The following is a 12,158-nucleotide window of genomic DNA, read 5'->3' as shown; positions in this document are numbered from 1 at the left end:
TACCACTTCATCCTGTGCAAGCTGCACGTTCTAACAGCAGCTGTGTGGTCAGCCTGTTGTGACCTGTCATCTGACTCACCACAGGTAATAAAGACCATGTTTTTGCTAATGCTTGTTCTCTGAACACAGCAGTAAGAGTGAAGGAGGCTTCTGATCCTCATCCTAGCTTGGATATCTGTGCTTGCTTCAGTGCTTACTTGAGTTTGTAACACAGTAAGAGCAGAGTTGTTGGCTTGGGCTTGTTTTGGTGTTTCTCCCTCTCTCCAGCTTTACCATCATTGCTAGTTGTGTAATGCAAGTCTGGAGACACAAACCTAAGAGAGGCATCATGTAGTCACAGTGCAGAGTACAGTCAGGTGGTCACAGAGGAGTGCAGCTGTCAGTTGTGATTAGGTCAGTGACATTACTCTGTTACTGAGGGCTTTTAACTTGATGAAGGGTACAATAACTTGACTGTTGCAGGAAATCTTTCATTGCTTTAATGTTTTAATTCAGAGTGTGTGCTTGCCACACCTGTCTTTGTGGGGAGCTGGGGTAAGAAGTATCGTAACTGTAGGCCAATTTAGAACTCCTCTTACAGGTTTGAGCTTTGTGCTGGTTTGGGTGTGGGTTTTTTTTGTTTGTTTGTTTTTTTGTTTGGTTTTTTTTTTTTTCCAGATGGGGACTGTGCTCCTTAAGTAATTTGATGCTTCTGAGAAATGCCACTTTATGCTTTCTCAGGCCATTATGGAATCAGATGCTAGCTCCTATGTTAGCAAAGTGCTACTTTGGAGGTAGCTGTTCAGTACATTTAGTCCTAACCACATACACATTGCTAACCAGGGAAAAACATATTAAGTACACATGGATACACACACACTTAAAACTAAGGTGTTTATTACATTCTTATTTTTCCATAATCAGTGCTGGCAGAGATGACTCCTCTCCATTGCAGTCTAACCACACAAATGTATAGTGTCTTGAATTCCTTCAGTCTTAGCCACATGATGCTTTTTTGAAGGATCTCCAGTCTGGGAACTGGTATCACAGTTCTGAACACCAATAAACTCATTGTAGCAATGTAAACTTGGCCAGAATTCAAAACCTCAGGTGTGTAGAGCTTCAGCACAGATGAACCTGAAAGATTTTTGCTTGAGATTTAATCAACATACACACCTACTTCTTTCTGTAAAAGATCACTACAAGCCTCTGGAAAAGTGTTATCAAACGAACTTGGCTTCTGTCCTCACAGTTGTTGTTGCTGGCAGACATATCATCATGATGCAGTACAGTCAAAAGAGGCCAAGTTTATCCTCGCTGGCAGCTAGAGGGAAGTTTCCACAAAAGTCATGCAAGAGAAAACACTGAGCACAGAGACCCTTCCTGCTGTGTCTGTGCAGTGTTCATCCAAATGGCTTACTCATGAGAAAAATTAATAGTGCCTTATAGCACCTTTCAGCTAAGAAAATGGGCTGGTGGTTGAATGTAAAAGTATGAGGAACAGGAAAACCTCTCATGGCTGAATGTGGTTCATGAGAGCCTGTCAATGCTTGCTGTATTATACTTGCCATCTTCATTTTTCTGTGCTTCAGGGTAAGCACTCAGCTGTCCTGGAACCAAAAGAAAACAGGCATTAACAGGCTAGCAAAGATGCTCAACAACAACATGAGGCTTGGGAGGTATAAACTATGGGTTACAGCAACAGAAATTGGCCTTTGGTCAGGTATCCACCAGGCTATTTTCAAAAAGAAAAGTGCCTGGCTCCTACAATCACCTACTGATTCCAAAAGCCAAGCCTGTAGTTAGTGTTAACAGTAAAGGTGCATTGCAGTTTAGGAAATTGGTACCTGTGGATGATTTGACTTCCATTTGGAAGTCATTCTTCTGCAAGTGGCAATGGCAAATGTGAATGAAAAAGCACATTGAGAGTCAAAATAAGGCTATGAGGGCTCAGACTCCAGCAGATTTAGAACAGTCTTGGTTTCTGCAACTTACCTCAGATTCTTGTCTTTCTAGGAGGGTTTCTGTTCCATTGTGATCCTCTAAGTGTTGTGGGGTCTGGGCTTCTAGCTCTGCATCAGCCTGTACACCGGGCTTCTCGTTCTCCCATTTTGCAAAGCCTTTGTTCTTCCCAGCTTTGCCATGGAATTTAGACTTCATTTTGGGGAAAGTATGGGAACCTGAATCATTCCAGCCTGCCTCATGCCAGAGTGGCTCTGTCTGTGTTGCTTGGCTGGTGGTCGCCCTCTGCAGCCGCACGGAAATTTTCCGTGAAGAGCCAGTGACAAGGGTGATAGCTCTGCCGTCAAGCTCCTGGTGTTCTGTGCCAACACTGGGAAAGTCAAATATTTCATCTTGGACTGCAAGAGAGGGTGAAACTGTTTATTTTACATTTTCTACTCCCAGTTTTTGCAAAAGGCTAACTTCAAGCCTGGGGCAGGGGGGAGGTAGTGCTCTGCATGAAGCAGTAGTATAATTAGCAACATCCTTACACTGCTTGGAACCCGCTTCTAGCCTCGTATGCACACACATCCTTCTCCCTCCATCTGCATGCTGAAGGGATAAGGCGGAGCTATGGCCCCAGACCCTGAGTGGCTTGTAAGGAGAAGGAGTTTCCCTAACTATAATTTAACTTCTTTTCAGCTGGCATGGGGTGCTATTAGAGAGGGTAAGGAATCTCAGGCAGGAGACTAAGGCCATTCCTGCAGAAAGGGCTGTTATAATCTGAACACAAACCACAGTACAGGGAAAAGTACATGTGCTGGTCTGTGTGTTGATACAAAGAAGTTAAAAATGGCAGCAGGGACACTGGCCATTAGAAGGATTCCAGAACTGGTTTAAAATAGGAACAGAAGTGCTCTCACCTGGCGGCAGAGATGGACTGCTAGGCAGAGAGCCATGGTTGCTGCCTACTGAGGTTCCTCTGGAAAATTTCCTGCAGGCCAGCACAAGCAGGTCTCTGCATTGCTTATGACAGTTGGCACCACAGTCTGTGAAGAAAGGAACTGTCAAGTCACCAAAGGGAAAGCCACAACTATCTAGCAAGCCTTCAGGGCTACTAGCAGACAGATACCAGGAGGCACTTTGAAGGAAGAAACGTGTTAAAAGGAGGTATGAAGGGAGTTGCAGAAATGGATCATTTGGTGAGAAGAGTGTTACCAAAACAAAATGGATAATTTCCATGGCATCCATTAATAGAAATCTGGCAGCAGGTGGGAAAAGGAGATGATATTTTCATCAGAAATTCATCTCAGGGAAGAGATATGGAATTACTTGTATGGCCCTGTGTAGGCCATACATAACTCATCTGCTCCATTAGATAGGAGTCCAAAAACCAAGGACATGATTCTGTTTGTTTTTAATTTGACAAAGCAGGAGCCATTATGGTAAACATACTTAGTCAGGAGACACTGGATTGTCTAGTGTTCTCTGGAAGGACAGCTGGAGGTCAGTGTAGGTTAAAACTGTAGGTTAAAACTAGGCTAAGCAGCTCAGCAAACATCAGCAGAGTAAGGTCTGTGGAAGTGTCATCCATCTGAAGGGAACTGGCTGAGTGCTTGCACACGCAGCCTCTGCTAGGCTTTGTAGCACTGCAGATGCACTCATCACTATGTACATTCATCTGAAGTGCGACTGCAATATGGATCTTATCTGCAAGAATGGGCCAAAGGACAGAGGATGTGTGCCCTAAACACAGCTGTAGCTTCACTGTGTCCCTTGCCCTTGTTTGAAAATTTCCTTCTCCATTGTTTCCCTGATGCTGCTCCATGACCTAACATTTTGCTCTAAGTGAGCCACTTTGTTTATAACTCTTCTGAAGAACCATTCTGTTCAGGCAGCAGCTCTAGCATGATGTGTGAGAGTTCTGGTTTCTCCCCTCACCTTGTTCATATGAGCAATACAGAAGTACTTCTTCAGATGTGGTTTTGTCTGGCCTAAAGGTACCCACCCTCCACCTCCACTCCCCAGAGAAAACCCAGCGCCCAAACATTAAGATCTTTCTTGGTGGTGGAGAACCATTTTCATAACATAGGCCACACAGCCTAGCTTTGTCTCCTTCACAGTGTATGGGTAAGCAGCAGATCTGAACAGATGAAATCCCCTCCTCCACCTGTTAGTACAGTGTCAGAGGTTCAAAATAAGACAACAGCTGCGTGGTCCAAAGCAGAACTGTCCACAATAGGTGCAGCACTCTAGCGATGCTGGTGTAGAGAGCAGCTGGCAGCTGCTGCAGCAGTGCCCAGGAACTAATTATATTAGTTGACATCTGTAAAATCTGAGTGAGCAGCTCTGCCCTCTTGCCCTCATGCTCTATTGCCTATAATTCTGACTCTACAGAAACACTTTTGCTCTCTCTCCACTGGACCATTGCCACAAGCAATGATGCAGGGCAGGGTTCAGCTTTCAGACCTTCAGTTCACATGGCTGCTGTGACAAAACCCTGCATTCCCTTCCTCATCCTACAAAAAGCATAGACCACAACTAGTCCTTTTGTAGCTGTTGAGTAATCAGGAATAGGTGAATTACATAGGTTTAGCCATGAACATTTTTGCTCACCCTTCTCTGAGGAAGAGATCTCCATGGGTGGAGAGTGAGACAAGAATATGATGTATCCTAAAAAAAAAACCCTACAAATTTGTCACCTGCTCCTGGCACTCACTGTAAGACTAAGTAAGAAGATTGCATATAAATACAACTGTGAAGCCCCAGCATGAATGTTTCCCTGTGTATAACTGAGTTGCAACTACAGCTGTGAAAACCAAATGCCCTTCAGCCACAGCTATGCTGGTTGAGCAATGAAACAGCTCGAGGATTTAAAAGCCAGTAAGGACCATTACAATGTCAGTCTTGATCTGACCTGCTCAATATGGTGCAAGTACTGCATGAGAAATTAAGCATTTTATGAAAGCAAGAGGGAGGGCTGTAAGAGCTGTAGGTTGTTTGGGGTTTGTTTTTTTTAAGCTGAATGTCTGGAAAAGATCTTGCAGTGAGATCTGCTGAGCAGTCTACGAATTAAGTGTTTATCTCTCTAGCTCAGCCACTACTGCACTGAGAGGCCAGTTAGGTTTCACTACAAGCATGCAGAGGAACCTGACAGATAGTTTTGCCAGCAGACCTTTTCCTGGCCCCAGATCTCAGGAAATGTATTTCAGGATGTCTCAGTATTAGGATGAGGACACTTGGTTTCTCAAGATGCAAAGTCTGTGCTGGTAGAGAGACACTTCACAGAGACAGTGGCTGTTCTGGACTTTTAGGTCACAGAACCTGTGTGTCCTACTGGGTTCCATGTCCCTTACCACAGTGAGACTTCCTAGTATACCAGCACTGTTCACAGACAGCACCAAGAGCAGAAGCAGAATCTGGATGAACAAATGACAGTTTGGTAGAGAATACAGTTGACCTATTTGTGATAATCCTCATCACCTATAGCTTGAAAATCCCATACAATATTCATTTACCTTTGCATTTGTAGCCTTGTTTGATTATGCCCCAGAGCTGCAAAGAAAGACAAAAGAACGTCAAGGAATCAGAAAAGAAAGCCGGAAGGAAAATAAGGTCACCATGAGGAAGTACCAATGGCTACAAAAGCACAAACAGGATACAACTGCTCTTAACACCCTTCCTGTTAGGGAGACCTCCCCCTCTAATTGTGATAAGAATTGTGTGGCTTCCCCCTTACTTGTACTGCTTGCAGTGGGATTACCAGAGAAGATGACACAGATGACATTTGCTTCCAAGAACAGATGAATAATTGCTATCATATCAAGCTTACTGATACCAGCAGAGCACATTTTGCTTCTAGATTCACCTAATATTATTGAGGGGTGGGTGGGAATTTCTATTGTACATCCATTCTCCAGACACATAAATGACCAATGCCATTCAAATACAGCAGAAGAAAACACCGCTGGGCATAAAAATCAGGTCCTTGGCTCGCAGGCTGGTCCCCAGCCATAGCAGTCTGAGTTGTTCACCTGACTTTTTGCATTAATAGAAAGGTTGAAGATGGAAACAGGCAGAAAAGCCACTAAATTCCACCTTTGCCTCCTTCCAGAAGAGGTCCTTGTTGAGTATATGGCAACTGAACACTATACTTCCAGGAAACAGTGTGTGTGCAGCCCAATTTTTGGGAAGCTATCACTGCAGCTCAAGCTGCGGGAGGGAACTGTGGCCAGCCATGGACATTTCAATTTTGTGCTGTTTATGGCAGTAGGTTTTAGCTTGACCTTTAGAGTTCATACTGGTTTGGCAACAGATAGTTTACTGAATACTGCATGCATTACACTGCCATGGCAATTCATCTTGCTGCACTGTCAGTGCACATTATTTTGACACTGAATCAGTGCATCAGTTTGAAATTAGGTTTCCACCCGTGAATGCGCAGCACTGAAACGTGGAACAAATAAGCAGCAGATTTTTTCAGTTGGTTCCTGTCCTATCAGCCCAACTCATCCACAGAACAATGCCAATGACTTCAGTAAGCTGACAGGAAAAAATGACCTTATTTCTATTTCCTGTACAACCTTTGTATTCCTGCCCTGGATGTAATCAGTGAGACATGAAAAATCCTACAATGGCCAATTAGCAAACTGATGCAGAAGAAAAATGTCTGCTGGAGAGGACATAACAGGGCAGTCCTTGGGCCTTACTTTGCTTCTTCTGAACATGAACTGAGTGTCATGAACAGAGTGACATCTTCCCAAAGCTGCAGGCAGCAAGCAGCAAACAGCCTGAACCGACAGGCTCAAACCTGTGACTGCCCCTGCTCCATCAGTCTACTGGAGCTGTCAGCACAAGAGCCCACCACCACACTCCTGAATCAGCATTGACCATGTCACCTCTGAGGTTTTTTCAAGTTCTAGCAAAAATAGGTGGAATTCCTTCTTCCATATGGCCAGGCTTGATTAATGGTTATGATAGGAACCATAAGTACTTGAACAAGACTGACATGTCACAATAGAAGTGAGCAGAAAATAGGAGCATGGACAAGAGCAGCAACAATAAAGCTGGTCTGGAAGGAGGCAGAGTTTTGTACTTAGCAGTGCTGTTATTGTTACTTTCAACCAGAAAGAAGCAATGCTTAGTGGAAAAGTTCATGTGATACAAGCTGGGGCTTTTGATACAAATCTGTACTGGAGAGGAGGAATGACAGTCTCAGTCTGTACCACATAAGCAGAGGACACAGCCCTTCTGCCCTTATTGCTTTAGCTGTCTAGATTTGGATATGATGTGTGTGCATTAATGTAACCTTTAAATCATACTACTTCCTTTTTCTTCACTATACTTGTAGTTAGAAGAGGTGTATAATCCACACAAAGGTTCACAAAGCACTAACTTCCTAGCTATGTGCAGAGCACCCTAATAAGTGGCATCTGGTAACTTATGGCTGAGAAAAAAATGCAAATAAAAAAACTCCAAAGCACAACAAATACATTATAAAAATAAGTTGTTATTGTACAGTAGTGCTGGAAGCACTACTGATTTCTTGACCAAGTTACAAGATCTGTTAATTCAGAAGAGAAAAGATTAAGGCTGCTATGGCAATTCCAAGAATCATGAACACAGCTACGTTGCCATGTGCAATTTCCTGAGAAAGAATGGCTTTTACTTCATTCACATCCTCTGTTCCAGACACCCATTTTCCCTTAAGCTTGTTTACATGGGAAATCAAGCCAAATTACAGAACTAAAGATAAACCAAGTAAAGCCATTCATATAATCTCTAATATCCTCTAGCTAACGTTCCTCCCCTGCCCCATTAAACAATAATTCCTACCAATTCCAGTGTTCATGAACAGCTAAAACAGAACTGGATAGCACAGTTACAACATGAGTAAATATTCTGTGCAGTAAGATATCTGACCGAGACTTTAGTGATGTGTGGAGCTAGTTTTACTTCGCCTGTAGCAAAGAGTAAAAACCTGTGCTTAAGATATACTATTGTTAAAGACATACTTACAAATCCTGCACAGTGCTCACAGAAAGTTGGCTTAAGATATGTCATCTCCTGAAAGTTATGAATAAACCCTGGTCCCATTTTGCACTGGAACTGTGATTTAGCTCTCAGAAAGTAAGCCATCATTTCTTCTTTGCTTATAAGACCATCTCTATTAGGGGAAAAAAAAAACCAAACAAAGAAACAAAAAAGCAGAGTAGATATTTCACTGCTCACAGCACTGGACAATCCAGAATTTTCTCGATCAAAAAAGAATGCGGCACACAGAACACATTGGTTGAAAGAGTTGCAACAGTCCTGGGGAGGGGAGGGTGATAGGGGGGGGAGGGGGAAGGTTAAGAAAAATAGAAAAAAGCCATCAGAGCACCTGTGGTCTTATTCTTCATTAAATAACATGCATCAGGTCATTAAATGAAGTATCATGATTTAACTAGTATCAGAGCACAGATTAGGTCATTCAATGAAGTGTCATGATTTAACTGGTATCAGGGCACAGATCAGGTCATTAAATGAAATATCATGGTTAACTGGTATCGGAGCACAGATCAGGTCATTAAATGAAGTATCATGATTTAACTAGTATCAGAGCACAGATTAGGTCATTCAATGGTGTGTCATGATTTAACTGGTTTCAGAGCACAGATCAGGTCATTCAATGAAGTATCATTGTTAACTGGTATCAGAACATAGATCAGGTCATTCAATGAAGTATCATGATTTAACTGCTCTTGCAGACAAAGAAGTTATGCCCATGGCACACCAGCTGCGACAGCCAAAGAGATTCTGGACATGAAGAATTATGAAGCCAAACTAGCTAAGAAATACACATTATATATACCTCCTAGAGCATGTATTAACCTCTCTCTGCTGCATACACTCATGTCTCCTGTGCTGTATGTAACTTGTTTAATCAGTTTGATGCCTGGTCTGGATACAGCATCTCCACTGTAACTTGACAGTACTCTATGGGTATTGACTCGCTCTCAGCAAGGAGGACTCCAGCCTGGGTGGGCTTATAGAACTGATTGCAGCATAAGAAGTTAAATGAGAACAGAGCTAAAACATCAGTTTAGTTTTGAGATGTCAGACACGAGGAACTTGGGAGACATTATTTCCTCAATATTTGGTTTTCATGAGGTTCTAAATCAAGATCAAGAAAAATCACAAAGTAATCTCCAAACTTACTGATCTTTGTCCAGCACACAGAAGGAGTCCAAAAATGGGAAGTTAGCAGCTATACTTTCAAAGTCTTCCTGAGAAATATAGCCGTCATGGTCATGATCATAGTTTCTAAAGACAGACTGAAGAGAAAAAAAGAAAAGAAGAAAAATATTGCCCTTATATCTAAGATCTGCTCTTCAACTTTATAATTACATGTAGCTTAATGTGCCACACATTTCCATTCAGGTGCTCTGCTGCCTTGTTTTACTCCTTTTATTCCTACTAGGTACTTCAGTAAGCAAATTTATTGCACTCTAGGGGGAAAAAAACTAATTCTGAAAGGAAACTTCAGCATTTATCTAGGATGGTGTGCTAGTTTGAAGCTAGCTAGAATGTTTTGGTGAGAAGAGTTAGATTACAGGCTGTGAAAGGGAAACAATGGTGATGTCTGCTTCACTCATAGGCTTGCTGAGATGTATAAGAATAAGAAAGTAAATATAGATAACACAGGCTGGGCTTTGGGATGCATCTCTCTCCAACCTAACCTGCTGTCTCTCTGATTAATCCGCCTGCTTCCTAACCCCCCCTGGTTGACCTTCTAATCTTCCTTGGGCACAAGGCAATGTCTGGGGTAAGGTAGTGGGAGGAAGGTAGAAGGGTGGTTGAAAACCCCCTCTGGGGGGCTTTCCTACAGCTTTTCCTACTGTCTCACAGACAGTAGGAAATCTTCCTTCATTATTTACACCACATTTCTGGTTCCTCTGCATGTTTCTCACATCACTAGTAGTCCCTTACACACCAATACAACATGGCCTTCTCTCTCCAAAGGAACTTGGTAGCATTTGGTTTTGTCCGCATTAACTACCACATCACCTTCCAAAGTGAACCTAGAAGAGCCCAGCTATAATTCTCCATGGCTTTATGCAGAGATTTTTAAAGTGATACCACAACAGTGCTTTCTTTACCATACACAGAATGCACTGGACAGTCAACTGACAGCACATTGAAAACCAGAACCAGTATTTCCAGAAACCTTCTCTGGACTTAATTGTGTGTGAGTTGTCAATTCTGAGTATTCCTGGTTCCAGCAATCTGTTACCAGACATAAATTGTGAGATTAGAGCTGCAAAAACTCAAGTTTTCCCTCTGAATTTACATTTGCTCATCAAACTTATTGAATGTATCCAGGCTTTGGATGTTCCTGAAAGCTTGCTCATTTGTTCCAAGAAACCTGCTTATTAATTCTATCACTGATTGCAGGAATAAAACAAAGAGTCCTAGAAGTGTCAATAAAGGCTCAGATTTGTTATCAGGTGTTTAAAATTCATCCCAACCATAAGAATCTCTTGAAAAGAATTATAAAGATGACAGTATCAAAGTGATCATTCTCTTTGACCAGTATATTCTTCCAAATACTTACATCCACAAGTTTTCTAATGTGCTTGTTAATGACAGTAGGGTCAGGTTTTGGTACCACTCCAGATGCCCACTCCAGTGGCACTACTGGCTTGTTTGGGGTCGTTGGGGAGGTAGGCTGCTAAGAGATGGATCAGAACACAAATACTTTAAAATCTGAATGATCAAGTTGAATTTCCTGCTAAAAGTAGCTCTATACATCAGAGCTACAACCACAAACTTCTAGTCCCCATGCTGTGAAAGTGTGGTTAGGAACACATTAGACAAGGTTTTAAGGGTTGAGGGCCTGTGCTGGCAGCTTCAGTTTGGCTCTCTGTGGCACTTTACAGCAATCACAGCAGTGACAGTGCCAAGTGAGCTGAAAAGCTTTACTAGTAAAAACTCCCAACAAGTGGGCAACTAACACACAGGGAAAACTGTGACAAGGAGAAGCTATTTTACAACTTGTGGTCAGTCTTCATATTTTTTAGGCTGCTACACTGACTAAATAATTTCCTCCCAGTTTTAGCAGCATGAAAGTCTTGCTTGAGAACCTGTTGAGAAGAGACTTGCATCACAGAATGAATCAGGTTGGAAGAGACCTCCAAGATCATCCAGTCCAACCTTGCACCCAGCCCTAGCCAGTCAACCAGACCATGGCACCAAGTGCCTCATCCAGTCTTCTCTTGAACACCTCCAGGATAATGACTCCACCACCTCCCTGGGCAGCCCATTGCAATGCCAATCACTCTCTCTGCCAACAACTTCTCTATAATAGAAAGTGAAGGTGTTCTGCTTCCTTGCTTGATTTTAAAAATAATTTGGATACATAAAAAGGACTGCAACAAGTCCCCTCAGACCACTGGACTCTGCTCTCCCACTCTGTTAAGCATTTCCAGCCACCCACAGTTTCTGCTGGTGGCTTAGCTAAAACAAATCTTTGGGCTCAGGGTTGATTTATACAATCACACCAACATCCAGAACATGAAAGAATGGTAACAGAATAAATAACTGCTGTAAATTTGCAATGGAAAACTTCACATAAGCTCTGTTTTCAGTGGCTTCAAGAGATTTTGCTGAGAAATAATTAATAATGAAGTCTGGCATGTGTCACTGTTTACTTCTCCCATTATGCACTAAAACCAGTAACTGTGTCTACTATACAAGCACACACAGTAGAAGGCTTTAAGTGAATAGGAGCAATGAAACTCATCAACTGTCATTTAAAAATTCAATGAACTGCCTGCAGAGAAATTAAGAAATACAAGAAAATGTGGTTAAAGATGACCTACAGATTTTGAGTTCCTTGGTTCCAGCACCAGTGAGAGCTTGTAGATGTCATCCTCAGTGTGATAGAGGTCCAAGGACAGCTATGTATAAGAAATAGGAAATTATTAACATTTATTAGACTGGGTTAGTTACAACAGTCTTGCAAGCAGAGCTACATCTATCACTGAAGCTAAGCCAAACCTTTTGCTACTCAGAGCTTGAGACAGATGCTGAAGCTGCTTGCAGCTGCTGGGAAAGCAGCTCTTCACAGAACTAGCACAACCTGTGCTGGCAAGCACGCCGAGCCAAGCCACTGCTGTACTTGAGGTATGTCACAACCTGCATCCAACAGGTTGAGCGAGAGAGGCTGTGTATTGACCTTCTCCAAAGGGGAATCC

The 12,158-nt window shown here is 42.5% G+C and overlaps 1 protein-coding gene across 7 annotated transcripts in view; it reads right to left on the bottom strand.

The window, feature by feature from the left end:
- Positions 1 to 859: 859 nt before the first annotated feature.
- The window catches only part of RASGRP3 (RAS guanyl releasing protein 3), a 55,774-nt gene continuing 44,475 nt past the window's right edge, over positions 860 to 12,158 (bottom strand). For 6 of the 7 annotated variants that reach the window (XM_064158751.1, XM_064158753.1, XM_064158754.1 and 3 more), the window contains 8 exons: positions 11,784 to 11,861; positions 10,517 to 10,633; positions 9,121 to 9,236; positions 7,939 to 8,086; positions 5,439 to 5,475; positions 2,844 to 2,969; positions 1,975 to 2,339; positions 860 to 1,589 (listed from right to left, as the gene is read on the bottom strand). In XM_064158751.1, the coding sequence (XP_064014821.1) occupies positions 1,581 to 1,589; positions 1,975 to 2,339; positions 2,844 to 2,969; positions 5,439 to 5,475; positions 7,939 to 8,086; positions 9,121 to 9,236; positions 10,517 to 10,633; positions 11,784 to 11,861 (996 nt within the window). In that variant the 3' untranslated portion in view covers positions 860 to 1,580. The remainder of the gene's footprint in view (positions 1,590 to 1,974; positions 2,340 to 2,843; positions 2,970 to 5,438; positions 5,476 to 7,938; positions 8,087 to 9,120; positions 9,237 to 10,516; positions 10,634 to 11,783; positions 11,862 to 12,158) is intronic. The other variant, XM_064158755.1, reaches the window with a different exon arrangement.

This window comes from Pogoniulus pusillus, chromosome 18 (genome assembly GCF_015220805.1).
Source record: "Pogoniulus pusillus isolate bPogPus1 chromosome 18, bPogPus1.pri, whole genome shotgun sequence".
Taxonomy (NCBI): Eukaryota; Metazoa; Chordata; class Aves; order Piciformes; family Lybiidae; genus Pogoniulus; species Pogoniulus pusillus.
This window is presented reverse-complemented; position numbering and strand designations above follow the sequence as displayed.